The sequence below is a fragment of the Octopus sinensis genome, linkage group LG1, assembly GCF_006345805.1.
Source record: "Octopus sinensis linkage group LG1, ASM634580v1, whole genome shotgun sequence".
In the NCBI taxonomy this organism is placed as follows: Eukaryota; Metazoa; Mollusca; class Cephalopoda; order Octopoda; family Octopodidae; genus Octopus; species Octopus sinensis.
Window position 1 is genome coordinate 107,122,392 of NC_042997.1, and position 25,645 is coordinate 107,148,036.

Consider the following 25,645-nt stretch of genomic DNA (forward strand, 5'->3'; position numbering starts at 1 on the left):
GGGCAATCCATCTTGAATTCCTCTGTTATTGCCTGGAGGACTATGAGGAATAAAAGGGGACTGAGGGCTGAATCTTGGTGGACCCCTACTTCTACCCAGAATTCTTCACTATACTCTTTGCCAATCCTAACTTTGCTAATGGCCTCTCTGTATAGGGCCTGTATAGCCCTAATTAACCATTCGTCAATCTCCAGTTTCCGCAGATAAGGGATCGGGGGAACCCTGTCAAAGGTTTTCTCCAAGTCCACGAAAGCTATGTAGAGGGGTTTATCTTTAGCTAGGTATTTCTCATGCAATTGTCGAACCAGGAATATGGCATCAATGGTGCTTTTATTCGGCACAAAACCAAACTGCATCTCATCTAAGCAGACTCTCTCTCTGATGAGATGATATATGTTTGTTCATGTATATATACGTATGAACTGTATGTGACTGCTGATTATATATATATATATATATTTGAATGTGTGCATGAAAATCTATTTATATCCCTCTCCTTGCTTCTTAAGGATAATCCGTGATGCTCCTGATTAATATCTAATGGGAAATTCCTTACATCTTTACGTATGTAAATTGCAATGAGAAAATGAAATATGAGGAATCAACACTAAAAACATTTCTATTTTCCTGTTATACATATACACATATATGTACACAGCTGCATGTGTGAGTGAGTTCGTATATCCCTTTGTCCCCATTAATAATCACAGGTGTTGTTTACTTGTTTTGCACATTGTAACTATGTCTAGGTTCCTTGACGTGTACAGACATACTGTACGACCTTTGTGAATATAGGGTTCTTTGAAATGGTGTCTTCAGTTTCCAGTTCTCCTTATAACCATGTTAGGTCTGTCTTTTGCATGAGAGACTGGGAGATTTATTACTTGACTTGGAACAGACTAGGAAATCTTGCAGACAAGCTCTAAGTCTCAAATCACTAACTGCCAGCCTATGTTGTTAAGTTCATTCGTTACCTAGGAAGAACTGGACATTCACAAGTTCTCCTCTGTCTCCCCTGTTTTCTCATGAGAAATTAGCCAGTCTGGCTTGTGTATCACCAGATTCATAGTTGAACAAGAGGCTGGTAGGTTACCTCGAGTTCTGAAGTTAGTGTTGATAAAAACAGGCTGGGGTTGAGAATAAGAATCTCCTCCAAAATGTTTGTTCTCAATTTTATGAAAATAATCCTTATCTGGACATTTGAAAACTCATCTCTGTAAAGTTTAATTTAAAGAAACCATTATTGAAAAGCTAACAAGGAATCAGTCTGGTGTGGGGCACTAAACTGTACTTATGCCTCATGTTCTTCCTTTGTGTCTCTTCTGTTTTGTATTTGGGGGTCATTGTTTATGTACATATTTGACAACTTTACAATATTCCTGAGTATAAAATAATTAATAACTTATGTCATTGTATAACGTATTTAATGAGTAAAGCATTTAAAATACAATAAACAATAAAATATGCTGTAATTACAGGATGCGATATTCAAGAAAGAATAAAAGAATAATGTGTGGGGTTGTCAGGAGGAGGAGATTTGGTATAGAGGCCCTTACATCATGGAAAGGAAACTGCATAAACAAATGGAAAAAATCTAAAATTCTTGGAAATACTTTCATCACAATTTACAACACAGGAATATTAAATATAGCAAACAAGAAACCATAGAAACTACCCTTTTCCTTTCACCCCTGTTTGAATATGTTTATGTCTTTTGAAGTCAGTACTTTGAGAGAATGATTTACCACAGACATCACAGTGATATGGCTTCTCTCCTGTATGAGTACGTTTGTGTATAGATACAGCACTCTGTTGAATGAATGATTTACCACAGATATCACAATGATATTGCCTCTCTCCTGTATGAATAGGTTTGTGTTTCTTTAAGTCATTACTTTGAGAGAATGATTTACCACAGATATCACAATGATATGGTTTCTCTCCTGTATGAAGACGTATGTGTTTTGTTAAGTTACTATTGTCAGAGAATGATTTACTACAGAAATCACAATGATACGGTTTCTCTCCAGTATGAATATATTTGTGTGTAGATAAGTGACTACTGTTAGAGAATGATTTACCACAGATATCACAATGATACGGTTTCTCTCCAGTATGAAAACGTATGTGTTTTGTTAAGCTATTATTGTAAGAGAATGATTTACCACAGATATCACAATTATATGGTTTCTCTCCAGTATGAATATATTTGTGTGTAGATAAGTGACCATTGTTAGAGAATGATTTACCACAGATATCACATTGATATGGTTTCTCTCCTGTATGAATACGTTTGTGTATAGATAAGGCACCACGTTGAGAGAATGATTGACCACAGATATCACAATATGACCTCTCTCCTGTATGAGTACATTTGTGCACTGCAACCTGACTACTGTTAGAGAATGATTTACCACAGATATCACAATGATATGGTTTCTCTCCCGTATGAAGACGTACGTGTTTTGTTAAGTTACTACTGTCAGAAAATGATTTACCACAGATATCACAATGATACGGTTTCTCTCCAGTATGAATATATTTGTGTGTAGATAAGTGAACACCGCTAGAGAATGATTTACCACAGATATCACAGTGGTATGATGTCTCTCCTGTATGAATACGTTTGTGTTTAGATAAAGTACCACGTTGAGAGAATAATTTACCACAGATATCACAATGAAATGGTTCCTCACCAGTATGAATACATTTGTGTCTTGAAAATTGACTACTGTCAAATGATTTACCACAGATATCACAGTGGTATGATGTCTCTCCTGTATGAATACGTTTGTGTTTAGATAAAGTACCACGTTGAGAGAATAATTTACCACAGATATCACAATGAAATGGTTCCTCACCAGTATGAATACATTTGTGTCTTGAAAATTGACTACTGTCAAATGATTTACCACAGATATCACAGTAATATGGCTTCTCACTAGTATGAATATGTCTGTGTCTTAATAAGCTATTACTGTAAGGGAATGATTTACCACAGATATCACAATGATATGGTTTTTCTCCCGTATGAAAACGTGTGTGTTTTGTTAAGTTACTATTGTCAGAGAATGATTTACCACAGATACCACAGTGATATGGTTTCTCTCCAGTATGAATATGTTTGTGTGTAGATAAGTGACTACTGTTAGAGAATGATTTACCACAGATATCACAATGATACGGTTTCTCTCCAGTATGAATACGTATGTGTGTTGTTAGGGTACTACTTGCAGAGAATGATTTACCGCAGATAACACACTGATATGATTTCTCTCCCGTATGAATATGTTTGTGCATAATTGGGTTACTTTTTCGAAAAAAGGATTTGCACAGATACCTCAGTCATATGATCTCATCTCTTTTATGAGGTGTTAAGGGGAAAATCTATTCTATAATTTTTTTCTCTCTCTTTTCTGTTACTTTTCCTCTCAAATCCCAGTTAATATATTTTTCTTGCTTTTGTTTTTATACTTTGTTCCTTACATACACTTCTGCTGCTGTATTTCTGTCCAATGTTACCTTTGTTTAGCAACACTTTCATAAATTTATCCAACTTTAATCAGCACACAGTCTTATCTTCTTGACAACTCTAGTCAGCAATGTTCAGAAATTTGGCTAATAATATTATTTCAGAGCAAAAGTTTCAGAGGAATTCTTCCACAGATTTGTAAAAACCACGTTATGCATCTGTTTTGTATAATATTTTCCTTTAGTCTTTAAAACACGGTAGATATTGAGGATGCTTCTTCTGTCATCTGATGTTCTGAAATTATAGAGAAACAGCAGTGTAAAGTGTAGAGGCTACTTATAAAATAGAGATTCAATTCTATGGAGATAAACTGCAGAAACAAACATTTACTTTAACGAAGGAGTTCCATAAAGAAATGCCAATCTCTCAAAGTAGATGGAAGTGGGACACCCAAGAAGATATGGGAGAGTTTCAGGTGATATGATAAAGACAAAGATGCCTGGCACCCAGCTGTACCCAAGAAGACCTGTACTCCTCAGAAATATTCAGACTCATCCGTCTGGTGGCAAAAAACACTTGTGACCTTTCTTCATAAAAGCAGATGTGCAGTGCCATGTCAAAGTGGCACCACATAAAAGCAACATGTGAACTGTGAGGTGGTTGGCATGAGGAAGGGCATTTAGCTCTCGGAACCATAAAAATTCACACTGGAGTGTGCTGCAACTCCCCAGCTTGCCAACCCAGCTCAAACCATCGAATCGCTTCCAGTATAGACAACATATATCAAAAGATGACAATGAACTTCATTTATTAAAATTTACATCATAGAATATTGTGTGAAGCTTCTATATTTGTAAACTCCACTGACACCTTCACATTGTGTAAGAGTTTTAAAATAAAACTACAGAATGGTGGACACTAACATTAATCTTTCTCCAGAAATATAACTTGACATTGTTGTTTAGATCCAGGTCAGTTCTCACAGGAGCAGACATGTGATCATAGACATTCCATCCATGAACATCCTGTCTATTTCTCTAACATTCTATATCTATAATTATGTCATTCAATACAGTCTTCAATATTTGTAACCCATAGGAGAAATTGAAGAGAAATGTGCTGTTATTTCTAGTAGGTCATGTTGTCACATGGAGAACTGCTGGAACTACATTTTTTATGATAGATGAAGCAAGAATAAACATTAATGAATGATGAAAAGCCAAGAAAATTAGGTAAAAAAAATTTGAACAACTTTGTTTTCCAACCATGTGATTTCAAGTTCAGTCTCACAGAGCAGCACCTTGAGCAAGTGTCTTCTTTAATAGCAGCAGTGCATCTAAAGCCATCTGAGTGGATTTCATACACAGAAACTCAAAGAAGGTAGTCCTGTGTGTTTTTGTGTCTTCATATCACTTAACACATGTCAATGCACATCAACATGAAAATATGTGCAGACATGGGGAAATATTACCTTGCTTGGAAACTAGTGAGGGTTCACAAGAAGAAGGCCATCTGGCAGAAAAACGTCTGCCTGACCCACAAAAGAATGGAAAAGTGGTTTTTCTTAGCGGGTACTTGTTTTGCACATCATTATCATCACCATCGTTTTATTGTGAAAATTTTTATGCTTGCATGAGTCAAATTCTTTTTCTGTACTATACACTTAAACGGGTAGGGTAAAAAAAACTCTTTTTAAACACACACACAAAAAAAGGCCATGAAATTGATGAAAATTGCTGAAGTATATATCCATCAATTAATTTTTGTTTGTGTCGATAAATTATTCTTTCATTTGTATCAGAAAAAAAGTTATGGTAAATTTTGATCCAATTCTCTTCCCCAGTCTCATCTGCAAATGAAACATCACTTAGGTATTATTTGATTCTTTCACTCGCACGATTTTGAGTAAGAAAAAAAAAATTCCAATGATTCCGGGATATGGTGGGCGAACCCCCTCCCCACTTTTCGGAACAAAAATAAGAACTTTGCAGCATACTAGGAGGTCAGGGTACTTGATACCACGCAAAAAAATCCGAGTTTTTTTTTTTTTGTGGGGCCGGATTTGGTAGACAGAAACTGAAAGATCCCCGTCGTACACAAACACACACACGTGTGTGTGTGTTTGTGTCCCGTGACCGCTTGACAATCAGTGTTGCTGTATTTAGTTCTTCATAGCTTAATGATTCGTCAAAAGGCAACAACAGAATAAGAACTAGGCTAAAAAAAATAAGTTCTGATGGCCATAGTCAGGTGATTGAATCAAGTAAAAGAGTAATTCCACATCATCGTCTTCCTTCTTCGTGAACATCCATCGTCCTTCTATAGTCTGTGTATGGATGCTGTCATCATTTGGATCAACAAAACTGAGTGAATCGCTGACAATTTAACGGGGGTATACAAGTTGCCGAGACCCACACAGGAACACCCCAATCGAATATCAAACGGGTTTCATGAAATATTCGTATATTACTGTCGCCACTTCTGGTTTCTATCGTAAAATACACTTTTTGAAGGACAATTTACTTTCATAGAATATAGATTTTTTATTTAACAACAGATTTTTAGGGAAAGAAAGAAAAAAACCATTAAAAGTATAAAAGATTAAACCCCCCGCCACCCATCTTCTACTGGTTAATCCTTTCCCACTTCTTTCGTTCCCTTTGTTTCGTTGGTGAAGTAATTCCCTTTTTCTTCTGTCGATTATTTCACCTTTTAATACTTTCTCTTTCACCATCTAAAAATATTTTGCCAAATAAGAATTTATATTTTATTAACGAACAAAAACAAATTCATCCTTTAACGACGGTAAACATTATTAGGCGCAACTTCGATATGGGTACCGGAAGTACCGGATACATTTCAAGAAAGTGTTTTTTTTTTTATATATATATGGGGGGTTAGGGTTTGTGTTATGGGTGGGAGAAAAGGGTTTCTGCTATCTTCGGAAATGTAAACAAAACCACGTCCTTTACTTATGGTACCTATACCGACGGATCGCCCATAAGGCGAAGTTTCGCCTGTGCTACTACAACCGAAACTATGCCCCCCAGGCAATCGAAACTATGCCCCCCAAATTTTCAAATGAGTGGTGAAGATAATTTTTAAAAATCCCCCTCAAAATGAATAATATCCAACTTATGTGGATGAGCTATTTCGACACTTGGCCTTATTTTTCAGCATAATTTTCAATCTACAGGTATGAGGAAATAAACTCGACGTGTATAAATTATCCACAACCTCCATTCAGTTGTACTTTTCTTTTCACAACAAATTCCTACTTAATCCTTATCTCCACCATCTGAAAAGGTACTTTCAGAAAGTTATGAGGAAACAAATTACTAGTTGGTTGGACACACATCGAAATTAAGGTACTATTTATAAAGAGTGGTCCCGGTGCGCGCACTCGCTCATTCGCGCTAGCTAGTCGTGACTAGTCGATCCTACAACGACTATCTAGCAAAATAAATAAAAAACAAAAACAGAGAGTAAGCGCAGATGCGCGAGTACGCGCACCGGGACCATTCTTCTTAAATAGTACCCGATAGTAATAGCGAGAAACAATCGATAAATTAAAATAAAGTATTGGTTTCCAAACATTTCAGTGGTTGGAAAGTATTTCGGAATATCTCTCAAACTAAAACACACAACAATCTAACCATGCAACGACGGAGAGGGCAGAAGGTAGCTTCCATAGCTAGAAATAGCAGCCAAATCACGAACAGATCATAGACATCTTTTTTCTATAGTTAGAAATAGCAGCCAAATCTCGCACAAATCATAAACATACCTCTTTCGTAGCTATAAATAGCAGCCAAATCTTGCACAAATCATGGACATCTCGCATTCATAAAAGAGCGAAGAGGAGCAAAGAATTACGCGCCAAAAACCAAAAATAAAAAAAAAACATTGAATATTTTCATTGTTTAATACTTACGCAAATGTCTCGTAAAAGATAGTGTTATTTATATGTGTATGTGTTGGTTGAAAAATGCATCATAAGTCCTTATTTTAAGTATTATAAACATATCATTATTATTATCAGCTGATTAAAAGAAATTCATTCAAAGGACATTTGACCGGAAGCCAATATCCTTGAAGCACGTTTAATGCGCATGCGTATTTCCCCTCCTGTAATATTCCAAACAGCAAAGTCTAATTATCTCCCTTTACCTATCTTTATATGCTTTTCTATTTTAGGCACAAGGCCCAAAATTTTGGATGAGGGTGTAGTACTCAACAGGCCCTTAATTTATCGACCCTAAAAGGATTAAAGTCGATCTTTTATTTATTTATATTGAGAGCATTCAGTGTGCGTGCTGTCGTATTTCAAGTATATTCCGAAATGTTGTATCAGACTATGGATAATTAAATTATAACAGTTATTATAGTGCTCTGTTGTGCCATTCAAGACACTTTATTTTTTTACAAACAATACACAATGCTTCAAGCGAACTACAATACTCTCCCATATAGGAGTGGCTATGTGGTAAGTAGCTTGCTTACGAACCACATGGTTCCGGGTTCAGTCCCACTACGTGGCACCTTGGGCAAGTGTCTTCTACTATAGTCTCGGGCAGACCAAAGCCTTGTGAGTGGATTTGGTAGACGGAAACTGAAAGAAGCCCGTCGTATATATGTATATATATATGTATGTGTGTGTATATGTTTGTGTGTCTGTGTTTGTCCCCCCAACATCGCTTGACAACCGATGCTGGTGTGTTTACGTCCCTGTAAACTAGCGGTTCAACAAAAAGAGCTCGATAGAATAAGTACTAGGATTACAAAGAATAAGTCCTGGGGTCGATTTTCTCGACTAAAGGCGGTGCTCCAGCACAGCCACAGTCACGTGACTGAAACAAGTAAAAGTGTATATATATATATATATATATATATATATATATATATATATATATAATATATATATATATATATATATACAAATTGAGATAGGGGTTGCAAATTCAACCCTCCATATTTATATTTATATCTATTTATATTTATTTATTTATATCCTCTTATAATGATTGTACCAATTGTATTGTATTACTCATTCATGTACGCTGTTTTGTTTAACCTTAATGTTCTTATGTAGTGGTTCAATAAAATATGTGATTGGGTATTATCTGGTAGTTGATTAATGATTTAGATGTATTTCTCCATTTTCTGATTTTGTATATATATATATATATATATATAGAGAGAGAGAGAGAGAGAGAGCTAATGATATAAAAGTTTTAGTAAGAGTGTGGGAGAATGTTGGGTTGGAGAGAAGGCAGAAGAAGCAGTGTTTTATATAGATGCTTCTCGAAGTGTCCTTTCATTCACAACCGAAAAACTATAAACTTTGAAGGACTTGCTTTCTGTTTCTAGAAAGATGTGAGAAAATATGTTGGTCTCTTTCTTTTATAAATTCTTCTCAATTGTCCTTCAAATTTTTACATGACAAACATAGTGAATTGAAAGTCACACGGCTTCTGTTTCTAGAATGAAGAATACCACGTATGGGAAAAGATTTTAGAAATGTTTCTTAATGTCCCTTTTAATTATTTAATGAAAACAAATGCCAATTTGAGGGCAGTTGGCTGTTATTTCTAGCATAATGTGAAATCATGTTGAGGACATGATTTTTCTTCCTTCATTTCTCTCATTCTTTCCTTCTTTCATTTTCGTTATTTCTTTATTTTTCTTTCTGTTTTTCATTTCCTTCTTCTTACCCTTCATTCTCTTTTCTTTTCTCGCTCTTATCTCTCCTTCTCCTTTGCTTCTTTCCTCTTCCTTCTTTTTTCTCTCTCTCCCTCTCGCCCTGTTCTTATCTTTCTCTTTTTTTTCCTTCTTTTTTCCATCTTTCCTTCTTTCTTCCTTTCTTTCTTTCCGCTTTCATCCTTTCTATCTTACCTTCTTTTCCCTTTCTATTTTTTCTTTCTTTCCTTTCTTTCTATCTCGCCTTCTTTCCTTTTCCTTTCTTTCTCCCTTCCTTTCTTTCTTTCTCGCCCTCGCTCTCATCTTTTTGTCTATTACGGAATCACTTCGCTTTCTTTCTTTCTTTCTTCCGCTCTCATTTCATGCATTATTACAGAATCACGTTACTTTATTCCTTCCCTCCTAGCTTCTTTCGTTCCTTCTTTATTCTCTTTTCTTTCTCTCTCTCTCATTCTCTTTCCTTCTTTTTACTCTCTCTCTCTCACTCTCTTTCATTCTTTCCTTCTTTTTACTCTCTCTCATTCTCTTTCTTTCTGCGATGGTGTGATGTCTTGAATTGAGCGTGACATGAATTAAAGTGAGCGATGGTTGCACAATAGCATCTGGCTCACTCTCTCGGCCCTTCCTATGTGATTCCAGTTGAAGGATGAAGTCAAGAAAACTACAGACAGGTTGCAGTTCACCCTCCACAAAGCTTGCTGGTCCGTTGAGCCTGTCTAGTGGTTTCCTCAGCACACTCAACCGGTTCACATCCTTAGGTAGACAAGCCCTAGACCACCAATGGTTAAAGGCCGTTTGCTACCCTTCCCATGGTTTACCCAGCCTGTGGAAGACGTGGCCCTGGGTGTGGATACTATTGCATGCAGATACCATTGATGACTCACAGATGAGAGGTGGGTGTCACAGGAGGACCAAAGCGGTTGGACTACTCCAAAGAACATTACATATTCCCTTGACAGAGGTACTAATTGACCCAGATACATCTTGCACCCTAGAAAAGGATTACAAGGGCAAAGAAAGCTTGAATGATGCGGGTCCAAAACCGACTCTTTGCTTTCACACCCAGCAGACAACCATTGCCCGACCTGTGGCGGAAACTTCCCAGCACGTATCGGACTGGACGACCACTGCCGGACACACCTTTACCCATCTCCTTCTCCCATGTAATGTATTTGGTCATCGTCGACAACGACGGAAGAACTAATACCCGCCTCTGACTTGCTATTCTCAAACGATGAAAAATGACTCTCTCTCTCTCCTACCTGTCTCTGGCACCGTTGTGTCACCCGTCCCTCTCTTCCTGCCTGTTTGTCTCTCTCTCTCTCTCTCACTCGCACTCTATCTCTGTCTTCCTCTCTCTTTCTTTCTCCTCTTTCACACTCTGTCTCCCTCTATCTCCCACTCTCTATCTTACTCATTCTCCATCTCTCTTTGTCTCTCACTCCCACTCTATCTCTGTCTTCCTCTCTTTCTCTTTCTTTCTCCTCTTTCTCTCTCTGTCCCTATCTGTCTCCCTCTCTCCCCCCTTCTCTTTCTCCCACTCTCTCTCTTACTCATTCTCCCTCTCTCCCCCCTTCTCTTTCTCCCACTCTCTCTCTTACTCATTCTCCCTCTCTCGGTTTGTCTCTCTCTCTCTCCAATGCCTGCCTGATAGCCAGCATAATTCCTCTCTCTGTGTTCCTGTTATTGCCCCGCGACTCGCAGTTTTCTATTTCCATCGAGCGACATCGAGAAACAAAACAATCAGATGGACACACTGAACAGAGCCAGCAACCAGAGAAGGGCGCTAATGAGGCTCCAGCTTGGGTTCGACAAATACTGATATCTTGACGTTGAAGATGCATATTCTGGTGGGTAGAACCATCTTTTCCGGCATCGTTCAGTTTTGATGATTTCCCGAGTTGTAAGAATTAGCACTTCCTTCTCAAAGCTTGGATTCGAAATCAGACCCAAGAATCATTGGTCGTAAAATACCAATGCACAAAAAGGCGCGAAATCAGAATCTCTTTGTTCTGACAAAAAATGATGGATCGTCTCCCTTCGACCTCTGACCCGAGCAGGTCAGGCGAAGTTTAACAGGACGACCAGCGACCTACTGTACGCAATAACACTCTTGCGGTATATCTATTTTTCTGGCTATTTGAGATGTTATAAATAGAACGGAGAAATAGGTAACCAGAGAGAAGCCGAACCAACGTTTAAGAGAACGTCACGCATTTATGAGGACGACGAAAGAATATTCAGAAAGGTGACTCTGTCATGCATGATTTACACACACGCACACACACACACACCATCAAACATATTCTGCTTTAATGTGTATCCTGTATTATGCATTCCTTTAATATGTATTATTTGCAACCACTATTTAATATGCATTTTGTACAAGCGATGTGTAACATTGCTTACAAATTGATGTAGTGATAATAAATCTTTAATTTATTACAAAGCACTTATGTATTTATTAATACATCCACGCATCCACTACATTTGGTGACCCCGTAAAACGAATCGCGCCTTCCCTGGAACCAGCTTCATCAACCGCGTCGAAGAATTACAGTTTGCACATCACCAGCAACGAAGCAACTGAGAATTCCGACGAAAACAATGAATCTCCGGAACAAAACCCAGCGGCCAACATCGACATGGCATTCCAAGCGGCGATCTCGTTAAAAATTCCACCATTCTGGACCCACGACCCGACATTGTGGTTTCACCATATAGAGGCACAGTTTGCCTCTCACAGAATATCGAGCGATGCGGCTCGACTTTCTCACGTTATCAGTTCTCTGTCACCAGAAATAACGAACGTGATACGCGACCTTATCATGGCACCACCCGGTTCTGCTTCATATGAAGTTTTTAAAACCACGTTAATAAACAGAACCTCAGAATCCCAACAAAAAAGACTTCACCAGCTTCTGATATCGGAAGAATTGGGTGACAAAACGCCGTCCCAGCTTCTTCGGAGAATGAAACAGCTTCTCGGAGATGAGACGCTCCCAGAAAAAATCTTCAAGCAACTTTTTCTCCAGCGTCTGCCCTCCAATACCCAGGTTGTTCTCGCGTCCACCAGAGAAAACACATCCCTTGAAGAACTGGCGGAGCTAGCTGACAAAATAGCCGAAGTACCGCACAGATATCCAACGGTATCGACGGTGACGCCAGCCGCTCCCAGTACCAATCCTTTCCGTGCACAAACCAGTTCTTCAGAGATTTGCGTGCATTAATGACGCAGCAAGCTGCGCAAATACAAATTCTCACAGCCCAAATACAAGCCCTAAAGTTTAGTCCCCAGCGTCGAAGCACCAGCCGATCTCGACGAGATGGCAGACGGTCCCGAAGCCCTAGTGCTACCCGCGGCTCGCATGACACGTGTTGGTACCACCGAACATTCGGAACACGGGCACAAAAATGTACGGTACCGTGCTCGTTTTCCTCACCCAGTTCGGGAAACGGGACAGCCAGGAATTGAACGCGACGGAAGTTCCTGGTTCGCACCCACACAGTCGCCTGTTTTTCGTTTGCGATCGTGTAACAGGCACGCGTTTCCTGGTTGACACAGGTGCGGAAGTCAGCATCATCCCAGTCTCCAACACTTCTGGAAAAAGAAAAGAGACATCAGTCTGTCTTCAGGCAGTCAACCATTCACCCATTCCAACCTACGGTGAACAGTCCCTAACATTAAACATAGGACTACGCCGCACATTTCAGTGGGTATTCGTCGTCGCTAAACTGCCGACCCCTATCTTAGGAGCCGATTTCCTGCATCATTTCGGTCTCCTGGTAGACATAAAGAACAGACGACTTGTCGACACCACCACCAAGCTTACTGTGCGCGGTATAGCCGCTCGAATGGACACAGTCAGCCCAACTGTAATGCTTACGACAACGACTCGTCACAGTTCCATCCTGAATGATTATCCAGATGTCGCCCGGCCAGTTTTTCATAACCAGCCGATAAAGCACGACGTTACCCACCACATCAAAACCAGCGGTCCACCTGTTGCTGCAAGGCCCAGAAGGTTACCACCTGATCGTCTCCAGGCCGTCAAGCGGGAATTCCAGCACATGCTCGACCTCGGAATCATCCGCGTTTCCAGCAGCAACTGGTCCTCGCCGATACACTGCGTCCCAAAAAAATCATCGACCGATTGGCGGGTTTGCGGCGATTATCGATCACTGAATAAAAGCACTATCAGTGATGCCTATCCGGTGCCTTTTCTTCAGGACTTTTCGAGCTCGCTGCATGGAGCTCGCATCTTTTCAAAAATCGACCTGGTGCGAGCATACAACCAAATCCCAGTCGAACCTGCAGACATCTCAAAGACAGCAGTGACTACACCTTTCGGAATGTTTGAATTCCTGCGTATGCCTTTCGGTTTACGAAACGCGGCACAGACATTCCAAAGGTTTATCGACATGGTGACTAGAGGTTTGCCTTTCGTCTATGCCTACATAGACGACATACTCGTGGCCAGTAACTCGGACGAAGAGCATAATCAACACCTTCACCTGCTATTCGAACGTTTACGTAAATTCGGAATTGTTATCAACCCTACTAAATGTTTGTTCGGAGTTGCTTCCCTTCATTTTCTCGGCCATATAGTCGATAAAAATGGAATTCGTCCCCTTCCCGAGAAAGTCAAGGCCATCGTGGATTTTCCACCACCCACATCTCTCCGCAAATTAAGGGAATATCTCGGTCTAGCGAATTTCTATCGACGGTTCGTGCCCCACCTCGCTGAAATAGCGCAACCGCTCACGGATTTGCTACGTCAGCGAACCTGCAAAAACGCAGATATAGCTCTGACCGAAGATCAACTCGTTTCTTTCGCTGCCCTGAAAAAAGCGTTATCTAGCGCTACCATGTTGGTTTATCCAAAACCAGACGCCCCACGATGTTTACTCGTTGATGCATCCGATTCCGGAATCGGAGGTGTGCTACAACAGCTTGTTGACGGTATATGGCAACCGTTGTCTTTCTTTTCTAAGCGGTTAAAACCCGCGGAAACCAAATACAGCACATTCAGTCGGGAATTATTGGCGGCATACCTGGCCGTTAAGCATTTCCGTCATATGCTAGAAGGTACCAATTTTGCCATATATACCGACCACAAGCCATTAGTATACGCATTTAACACCAAACCGGATCGCCATTCGCCGAGAGAAATTCGTCACCTCGACTTCATATCGCAGTACACGACGGATATACGCCACATCAAAGGGACGACCAACGTGGCAGCCGATGCACTTTCACGTGCGCAGATCAATGCTATCCACACCACGTCTACAATTGATCTGGCACGTATAGCAGCTGACCAGGAGAATGACGAAGAACTTCTAAAGCTCCGGAATTCGTCATCTCTGAAATTTCAGCATGTTCCACTACCATCATCCACAGCCCATATATGGTGTGATATTTCCACTGGTTACCAACGCCCTTATGTACCACAGAAATATCGTCGAGAAGTTTTCTCCGCTCTACATTCTCTGTCACATCCTGGTATTCGCTCCACTCAAAAGCTAATATCGACCCGTTTTGTGTGGACCAGTATCAACAAGGATATCAGAGAATGGACCAAGTGCTGTGTTGCGTGCCAAAAAGCGAAAATCCACCGGCACATAAAATCACCAATCGGTTCATTTTCGCAGCCCGATGCACGATTTCAGCACGTTCACATTGATATCGTTGGACCCCTGCCACCTTCGCAGAACTATTCATATCTGCTAACTTGCGTAGATAGGTTCTCGCGATGGCCCGAAGCCTGGCCCCTATCTGATATATCAGCAGAAACGGTCGCTAAAACGCTGATATCACAATGGGTTTCGCGTTTTGGCACACCTGCAACAATTACCACCGACAGAGGACGTCAGTTCGATTCCCACCTTTTCACCGAGCTGACTCGTCTCCTCGGGTGTAAACACACCCGCACTACAGCTTACCACCCTGCAGCAAATGGCATGGTGGAACGCTTTCACCGCCAACTCAAGGCATCTATAAAAGCAGCTCCAGACAGTTCTCACTGGTTGGAACATCTCCCTCTCATCCTCCTTGGAATTCGATCCACGATTAAGGAAGAACTGGGATATACTCCGGCCGAACTCGTTTATGGCACAACACTCACCTTACCTGGGCAGATGATCGAACCTGTTTCACAAAACTTCCCTGACCCACAACAATATGTGCACCGATTACGAACATCCATGTCGCAAGTATCACCCTCAGGCCCTAGACAACAGAACGTCGTTTCACGTGTCCCAAAAGATATCAACACATGGACTCATGTCTTCGTGAGGAATGATGGGATACCCTCTCAACTTCGACCACCATATTCCGGGCCCTACAAGGTCATCAAAAGAGAACCCAAGTATTTCGTCCTCGATATTGGAGGTAAACGAAATACGGTCTCGATTGATCGTTTAAAAAAAAGCTTTCATCGAGGAGGACTTACATTCAGTCCCCTCTTTTCCTCAAACAGACTCGGCAACTCCAGCGAACACCACAGATTCTGCACAACCCCGACACACCAAATCAGGAAGAACAGTTCGATGGCCAGCAAGGTTTGTGCAAGTTTTTCGGGTAAGTTCTGAACTCCTAACGTATCCATCTTCCTAATGAACACATAACTGCATCACCCACCCAGAGAAATCAAAGAACATTTGTGTACGTAAAGAAAAAAAAAATGAAAACAAAAACTGTCTGTATGAACTTTTACGGAACATTTCAAAATCGAACTTTGCCGATGAACATTTCTTTCATTTTTGCATGTACATATTTTTTGTTTTCTCTTCAAAATGTTTGCTTTCTCATAAATATATTTTTTTGCTAACTGTATATCCACACACATTTACAAATCTTGTTCTCATGCGTGCTATCACTCGATTTTTTTTTCGCCACTGAAAGATACCTTGTCTCTATTAGACCTCTAGTAGGTCGAGTAATCAATAGACGCACATCTCTTTCAACGCGCCAACATAATTCTGCCTGGGCACATATACATATTGCCCACCATATAGCACATACAAATTGTAAACCTCATCCATATTTTTATCGTTCAATGTGTAAAAAAAAATTTTTTCTACATGCACACAATCAAAAAAAAAAAAAAATAATAAAAATAATAATAATAATACATTTCCAATATCGTTCGATCTCTGTGGCTTTCTCACTAGAAGGGGGGTAGTGTAAGAATTAGCACTTCCTTCTCAAAGCTTGGATTCGAAATCAGACCCAAGAATCATTGGTCGTAAAATACCAATGCACAAAAAGGCGCGAAATCAGAATCTCTTTGTTCTGACAAAAAATGATGGATCGTCTCCCTTCGACCTCTGACCCGAGCAGGTCAGGCGAAGTTTAACAGGACGACCAGCGACCTACTGTACGCAATAACACTCTTGCGGTATATCTATTTTTCTGGCTATTTGAGATGTTATAAATAGAACGGAGAAATAGGTAACCAGAGAGAAGCCGAACCAACGTTTAAGAGAACGTCACGCATTTATGAGGACGACGAAAGAATATTCAGGAAGGTGACTCTGTCATGCATGATTTACACACACGCACACACACACACCATCAAACATATTCTGCTTTAATGTGTATCCTGTATTATGCATTCCTTTAATATGTATTATTTGCAACCACTATTTAATATGCATTTTGTACAAGCGATGTGTAACATTGCTTACAAATTGATGTAGTGATAATAAATCTTTAATTTATTACAAAGCACTTATGTATTTATTAATACATCCACGCATCCACTACAGAGTGATTCATGTCGCCGATGTCGTTGGATATTGCTAACCTCTTTGCACCGAGCTACACCACGTCTCGGATACTGGATCATGTCTTTCGCAAGAATAGATACAACAGACCGGAGTGTGGTAACTGTTCTCTTAAGCAAGTTTCTCCGAAGAGAATCACTAATCGTAAACTAACGATGGTTTTCACCTCGTCGATTGAACGGATGGCCGCCTGATGATAGTTTGTTTTTTTTTTTTCGCATGATCGGACGGTGACGGTAAGCGGATTGATTTCGGATCACCGTTTGAGCAATTCCACTGAAACACGGTCGCACTCGCCAAAATTGGCGGGATGTTTATATTGTGGCCCACGAAAGAGACGGTTATCTGCGTCAGAGAAGCGGAAGCGAATCAACGGTTTGAATAATACTCGAACATACACACGCAAGAAGCGACCTTTGCAACTTCATTTTATTGTCCAATGAAGGACGGAAAGAAAATTTGACTGAAACAGGTATCAATTCAATATTGAACCTCAACGAAAGAATTTAATTAACAACATTAAGGGAAGTATTACTGCTTATTCTACAAGAGTTATTGCCCTTGAACTGTTAAATTAAAGTTTTCATCTTCAGGGCGATGATATCCAGTATTGCAGCTGTGATGGTTCCGTATGTATGAGTGTACATATATATATATATATAATATATATATATATATATATATATATATATATATATATTATATATATATATACACACATATATATATACACACACACACACACACACACATATATATATATATATATATATATATATATATATTATTGGTGAATTGAAGAAATGGAGCTGAACGCAGATTGAACAGAAATCGTTTTATTTCATTCTACACGTGTTTCGAAAGGCACAAATTACCAAAATCCGATTGAATAATTGGACCATATTGTGTCTTTCTCTTCAGAAGAAAAAAGGAAATCCGTTGGAAAAACAAAAACAGAACAGAGGCGGAGCAAAAACAAATCGAACTAAGCTCCTAAGAGCCCATGGCGAAACTGTTTATCAGTGTATGTTGAGAACCGGTGGCTGAAGAATTCAACGGGTCAGGCATCGGTCAATCATGTGGGTGAGGGTGTATAGATGTTCTTTGTGACCGAGAATAAAGTTCTGACTATTTAAGGAATATTGGATGTTTTATAAGGGGCGAGAAAAAATCTACTTAGAGACGTGTGTGTGTGTATACTGTTCTATATATGTGTGTGTTGGCGTAGGGGTAGAAAACATTTTTTGTGTACGTGTGTGCGTTTGATCGTTCGGCTGTCAGTGGCTACTGCCGTGATAACCGTTGGGTGGCAGAAAGAAAAAAATATATATATATTATGTTTTATGTGTGTGTGTGTTCATCTAAGCCTGCCTTATCAAGGAAACCCCCCGCTGTGAAAAAACCAAGCCCCGTTTGTCTTACAGGAGTAATTCCCCTTGCAGTGGTTAATCGTAGATATCTTAAAGGCTATTTCAGAATTTGTTACCAAGGGCTATGGGTGCCGGTATTATTTATAAACGCTATTTGAAAGCCAGATAAGTGTAACGCCGCCAATGGGGGCATCGAAAAGCCGACTGTAAGAGCCCGTTTTCCATCCGGCCTCTGGCAAACAAAATATGGAAGAGTTCGGAGACACAAAGGTTGCACTGTCTTCTGCCCCTATCAAATGGGAGGGCCACCGACAAAATTGACCATTCCAGCCTATAGCTTAAGTTCGTATCCTTCAGTCGCCATATTAGCTTACTGAGTCCCGTGGTCTGGCGCTTGTTCACGTCCCGAAAAGTTGCGTAATGGTTGGAGACACGCAAAGACAATCTTGAGGATGATGCCCCTACATAAGTGAAGACATCTGAGTCCGTGTAAACCTTGCATTGGTAGACGGCGTTTTTGATCTTGGAGTTCGCCGACGTGAATCTTAATCTGCGTTCAGCTCCATTTCTTCAATTCACCAATAATGTTTTAATTTCAATTATCCGCACCAACGCCAGATGGTTGTACCTCCAACCGTGCTGTTTACTGCTGTGATTTTTGCTACTAAGGTATCGGTTAAACTTTTGATTAATCTACTACAAGATTATTCATCTTTCTATTTCACATAATATATATATATATATATACACACATATATATATATATACATATATATATATATAATATATATATATATACACACATATATATATATATACACACATATATATATATGCACACACACACACACACATACATAAATATATATATACTCACATACATACATATATAAATACATACATACATATATACACACACACACACACATATATATATATTATATTAAATTAGAGATAAAACCACTATTAGGCAAATCATACAATGAAAAACTTAAGCCAATACATAAGATTAATTAATTTATATTATTTAAATATATATCAAAATTATTAAAAAAGATAATTAATATAACACTACGATCGTTTCATGGCTGTTCAATTCTTAAAATTTTCGAGTTACAGTCATTCTTCAGGTGGTTTACATATTTAACTTGATTAAACTTCGCCAAGTTAAATATGTAAACCACCTGAAGAATGACTGTAACTCGAAAATTTTAAGAATTGAACAGCCATGAAACGATCGTAGTGTTATATTAATTATCTTTTTTAATAATTTTGATATATATTTAAATAATATAAATTAATTAATCTTATGTATTGGCTTAAGTTTTTCATTGTATGATTTGCCTAATAGTGGTTTTATTTCTAATTTAATATAATATAATATTTTACTATAAAATTGGATTCAAACCTAAATCTGATTTTTCCCTGTAAGTTTGGATTTATTCCCTAATATTTTATTATATATATATATATATGTATATATATATACAGAGGTGAGAGAGGCAGAAATACACACAGACAGACAGATTCAACACATGATCTCAAGAGATTCTCAATGTAGAAAACACTTAGCAGCTACCAAACAGATTCAACTTACACTCCAAAAGCTTTACCGAGACCAAGTCCCCGACATGAAGACTTGTTGCAACAGAAATCCATGGATACACGGAGATAAAGACAAAGCAGAGAGTGGAACATTTTCAGTCTTTGCTTCCTCTCTAACTTCTATCCATTGATATTTATTTTACATATCAATCGCAAGAAGTTTTACATGTTTATTTGCATCATTCTCTCACTTTTTGTCTCTCTTTCTCTCTTTGTATCGGTGTTTGCCCCCATTATGTAGCGGTTCGGCAAAAGAAATCCGATAGAATAAGACATAGGCTAAAGAAAAATTACCGGAGTAAATTATTTTGGATTAAACCTTTACAAATTGTTGCCTCAGCATGATTGCAGTTTAATAACTGACTCACGGAAAACAAAAGATATGCATACATACATACATACAGAACCAGAATTTAGCATGGTATTATCCATATAATTCAAAATGAGGTGATTATAATCAAAATAAGCAACAAGGATATCCATCCAGACGTAATGCAGTACGATCGTTTCATGCGACTCCATTTAATGGAATATATATATATAAAATTATAAATTAGGGTATCTACGAGATACCACCATGCTGAAAATAGCAGCCATGAACCGACTCCAAAACCACCTTAAGTTTTCATATAGCAACATGGAGAACAGACAAAGAGACAAGATGAAACTAGTAAAAAATGACTGGATAATTCTAGATCCTGGATTTCTGACTTTGAATTTAGTAATGCTTTGCCTCGTCAGTAGAATACACTCAGAAAGAAACATAAATACATATATATAAATACAACATACGAATACTTTTATATACGAACGTAACGTATACATACATATATATGCATGTATGCATCAAGGCTAGTACAAAATGCCCGCTAATTCCATATGCTATATGGTAAAATATCACCGCAGTAGATACAGTGACGAAATAAATTTAAATTTATATAAATAAGGATAAGATCGTTAATTTAAAATAAAATAACGAACTTATCAAATGGTCAGCATGGGGAAAAAATAACCTTCAAGGAATTAATTTACAGTTGTTTCATGGCTGCTATTTTCAGCATGGTGATACCCTAATTTATAATTTTAATAATTATTACCTTTGAAGGTTATGTTTTTCCATGTGTGTATATATATACATCTTTTGTTTTCCTTCTCACATAAATTGAATACCCGGTTTGGACTACCAAGAACTGTAGTTAAGCTGTGATCTTTGTGGATTTTAAAATGTTCGCAAATGAAATTTGGTACAGCAATAGAAATTTCACAAATTATGCTCACACACAAAAGATATTGTTGAGATTCATTTTCTCGTTGGTAATAACATTTTTCTTTAATTTTGTTTTCAGTTTTGATTGGGTCATCCTGGTTTCTTCAAAACTTTCACTGCAATTTTGTTTGCCATTCAACTCAGTCTGAAGCAAGTGTTTCTATGGCTTTTGAATCAATTCCAACTTACACTCCATGTGATTTCCTTATACAGTCCTTAATATACCCCTCTCTCTCTCTCTTAATATATATATATATATATAGTTGTGTCTGTATATTTGAATAAGATTATTTTCTCTATTTATTCGATTCGTGTTTGGTCTATGGTGTTGTCTGGGCATTGGTATAGTGGAGAAACTAAGAATTTGGGGGACTTATTGTATGCACAGAGGTCTAAGTGTCCACTAAGTGGTATCTGTCTTGTGGTGGGGTCCCTCAGTTGTTGGCGGTGAACTGTCATCCTTTCTCTGGGGGTAAGGCTCGTTTGCCCTATGTAGACTTCGTGGCACCCTTCAAACCTTATGACATAGACTAAATTTTTTGATGCGCAGGTGAAATTCTTGAGAATGTATATATTTGTTGTAATCTTTTGTGCCCAATATTTCAATGAACTTGTTAAAATTTTTTATGTTCTTAACATGCTCTTGTCACCAAAGATTGTATATATATGTATTGTAGTACTCTGTGACAACCAATATTGTGTGTGTGTTTGGATATACAGATGCAATACCAATATCCCACTGAACTTTTTATAGGCCTGCGCCTATAAATCGATATATTTTTTAGAAACATATGTAAGTATATCCAAATCGATATCGATATAATGACTCATATGGCACACACGAATTACTTCCTAGGATCAAACTCTGTCTGGAATAGCAGAATCGAAATGAATAATTAGTGATAATATGAAGTAATTGGCTTCATTATGAAATAATTAACAAGTAAGTTACTCTGCTTACTTTGAAGAACTTCCCAATTTATCCCTAACTGAAGTCGATGATTCACACGCATTTAACAAGTGACAACTCCCTACTACTGTTGGCGCCATTCTCTCTTTCTACCCTCTCTCTCTCTCTTACAAGTAACACATACTCGCTCAGTATCTCTCTATCGCTTATTGTCTCTCTCCCAATCAATCGCAATCACTCTTTCTCTCTCTCTCTGTTAACACATCACATTGACAAGTGATCGCATATATGTAATTATGTACGCATAGATTTATGAATTTGTGTATGTTCCCTTTGTCTTTTTAATTTAGAAAGATGTTTGACTGAACATCTGTTTGGTAGCTGCATGTATGTATGTATGTGTGTGTGTGTGTGTGTGTGTATGTATGTGGGTTAACATGCAGTTTCCACACATAAAATAGTGAAAGCAAATTGCCCCTAAAAAAAAATGAAAGCATACTTTGATAGAAACCTGGAGCTGATAACGGTGACATCCCAGAATTTCATGCAAACAATGTATGTAATTATAACTAATGTATCCAATATATAAACGTAAATATATTTGATATGAAAACTGTACATGTATTTTATATAAGATGGAAACAATCACATTTGCAGGAAACCATAAAGAGTTATTGATGCACGAAATTAGATTCATAAAGATTTATTCTCGATCTCTAAAATTATTTCATTGCGGATGTTCAAGAACATGTGGAGTGAATAAATGATCACTGGGCACAATGTCTGTCTGTGTGATAAAAAGCTTGCTTTTCAACCACCAAGTTCCAAGTTCAGTCCTACTGCATGTTACCTTGGGCAAGTATCTTCTAATACAGCCTCAGACCAACCAAAGACTTATGAGTGGATTTGGTAGGCAGAAACTGAAAGAAGCTTGTCAAACATATGTGTGTGTGTGTGTGTGTGAGTGTTCCTGCATCTGTTTATCTCTGAATGATCACTTGACGATCTGTGTTACTTTATTTAGCTCTCTGTAACTTAGTGGTTCAGCAAAAGGAACCACAAAAATGAGTACTAGGCTAAAAAATAAATCTCGATGCCGATTTGTTCAAAGGCAGTGCTCCAGCATGGCCATGGTCAAGTGACTGATACAAGTAAAATAGTAATTCCGCATTGTTACTTTTCTTCTTGATGAACATCCATCGCCCTTCTATGGATGCTGTCATCATTTGGATCAACAAAACTGAGTGAATCGATGACAATTTAATGAGTATACAAGTTGCTGAAACCCACACAGGACCACCCCAATCGAATATTAAACATGTTTCATCAAATATTCGTATATTACTGTTGTCACTTCTGGTTTCCATTGTGAAATACACTTTTTGAAGCAACATACTTTTACAGGAATAAACAAAAGAAAAAGCATTAAAAGCAAAAAAGATTAAACCCCTCCCCACCCATTTTCTACTGGTTAATCCCGCCCCAATTCTTTCACTCAGTTTGTTTCGTCAGAGAGGTACTTCCCTCTTTCTCTCTCAATAATTTCATCTTTTTATACTTTTCATGTTTTCTCTTTCATCTTTTCCTATAAAAATATGTTGCCAAATAGAAAATTATATTCTATTATACGATCAAAAACAAAATCATCCACTTTCCATCCTTTTACGACAGTATACTACATTATACCCAAGAATTGTAATGGTGTTCAGTGTCTTACAAGCAGGTAGGAATCAGATTTTCATAACTTTTTGATGAAAGGCTTCCTCATTGCCATCATTTTCAAATGCGTGGTGAAGATAATCTAAACCCCACCCTCACTCAAAACTAATAATATCCAACTTATATCGATGAGCTAATCTGACACTCCGCCTTATTTTTCAGCATAATTTTAAATCTACAAGTATGAGGAAATAAAGTCGACATATATAAATTATCTATAACCTCCATTCAATTGTACTTTTCTTTTCACAACAAATTCCTACATAATCCTTATATACACAGTAGCAAGTCATAAAAGGCGGCAATATGACGTAATGGTCATGTTGCCTGAACAAGCATAATTGTTGGTAATCTCATTGGTTAAAATGACTGCCCAGATACGAATTCTAAATTTTCGTCAATGAAATCTTTCATGAAATACAGTTCTTAGAATTCGGATATGAGCAGTTATAAAAGCCCTGATTTTTGAGAAATTACTCAGTGTTTGTTGGATGTTACTAAACTCCACGTCACTCACAATAGTGATAGTTGGATGCACTAAACTCCACGGCAGTTTTAAGTCGTAATTCTCTACGACAAAATGACTTTACTTTCCAATTGTACTATAAATGCTAAATGTACATTAAAAAACTAATGTAAGTATTTTCTCTTTCTTCACGTTCTTCAACTTTATTTCTGCAATTATGAAACTGTACTTTTTTTTTATAGGGATTAAAAGAACACGAATTTCTTTATCTTCAACATACATGCATGCATAAAATGTCCATTAGTGTTTCAGAGTATATATTTCTCGCTATGGCGCATATGTAGCTGGAGTCAGGATTTAGGTATAATAATAACACTTATAAGTAAGTTATAAGTGACGTGTTTATCAATATATATTCCTACTTCAAAACTAAAATATATTTATTATCTATTTCCAAATAGGAAACATATAAAAGTAGTGTTACACAAACAGTAACAAAACCGACTATAAAAACACAATCTGAAAATTTTCATTTCAAATTACCCATTCATTTTTTGTGAAAGTTGTGAAGAAACAAATTACTATCTGGTGGGAACACATCGATAGTAATTCCGAGAAACAATCGATAAATTAAAATAAAGTATTGGTTTCCAAACATTTCAGTGGTTGGAGTGTATTTTGAGAATATTCCTCAAACTAAAACATAAAACAAACTAACCAGTCAGCGATGGAGAGGGAAGAAGATAGCTTCCATTGCTAGAAATAGCAGGCAAATATCAAATAAATCATAGGCATCGCTCTTCCATACCTGGACATATCAACAAAATATCACACAAATAATAGAATATCTCTTTCGTAACTAGAAATAGCAGCCAAATCCCGCACAAATTAAGGACATCTCTCATTCAAAAATCATAGAAAAGACACAACTGAGGCGCCAAAAACCGAAAGTCTACAAAATTAAAAACATTGAATATTTTCATTGTTTAATACTTACGGAAATGTTTCATAAAGGATAGTGTTGTTTATATATGTGTGTGTGCGTGTGGTGGTTGAGAAATGCATTATGAGAATAAATAAAAGCGTGATTGTTACCAGCGTCGCCTTACTGGCACTTGTGCCGATGATATGTGACAAACAACACTCAAGTGAGGGCGTTGCCAGTGCCACCGGACTGGCTCTTGTGGAGGTGACAAGTAAAAACACCATTTGACCATGGCCGTTGCCAGTACCGCCTGACCGGACCTTGTGCCAGTGGCACGTAAAAACACCAACTCCACTCTCGGAGTGGTTGACATAAGGAAGGGCATCTAGCTATAGAAACTCTTCCAGATCAAGAACGGAG

General features: G+C 38.1%; 1 protein-coding gene and 1 long non-coding RNA gene across 2 annotated transcripts; both read right to left on the reverse strand.

Moving 5' to 3' along the window:
• Positions 1 to 1,088: 1,088 nt before the first annotated feature.
• On the reverse strand, positions 1,089 to 3,349 carry LOC118763435 (zinc finger protein 675-like). Its single transcript, XM_036503084.1, has 3 exons — positions 3,341 to 3,349; positions 2,268 to 2,607; positions 1,089 to 2,180 (listed from the first exon to the last, which is right to left on the reverse strand). The coding sequence occupies exons 1-3, from the start codon at positions 3,347 to 3,349 to the stop codon at positions 1,672 to 1,674; spliced, it is 858 nt and encodes a 285-aa protein (XP_036358977.1). The 3' UTR covers positions 1,089 to 1,671.
• A 349-nt stretch (positions 3,350 to 3,698) lies between these two features.
• Positions 3,699 to 25,377, reverse strand: LOC118763777. The gene is made up of 2 exons (XR_004999528.1): positions 25,298 to 25,377; positions 3,699 to 3,766 (listed from the first exon to the last, which is right to left on the reverse strand). It is a non-coding gene; the product is annotated as an uncharacterized LOC118763777 (long non-coding RNA).
• Positions 25,378 to 25,645: the final 268 nt, after the last annotated feature.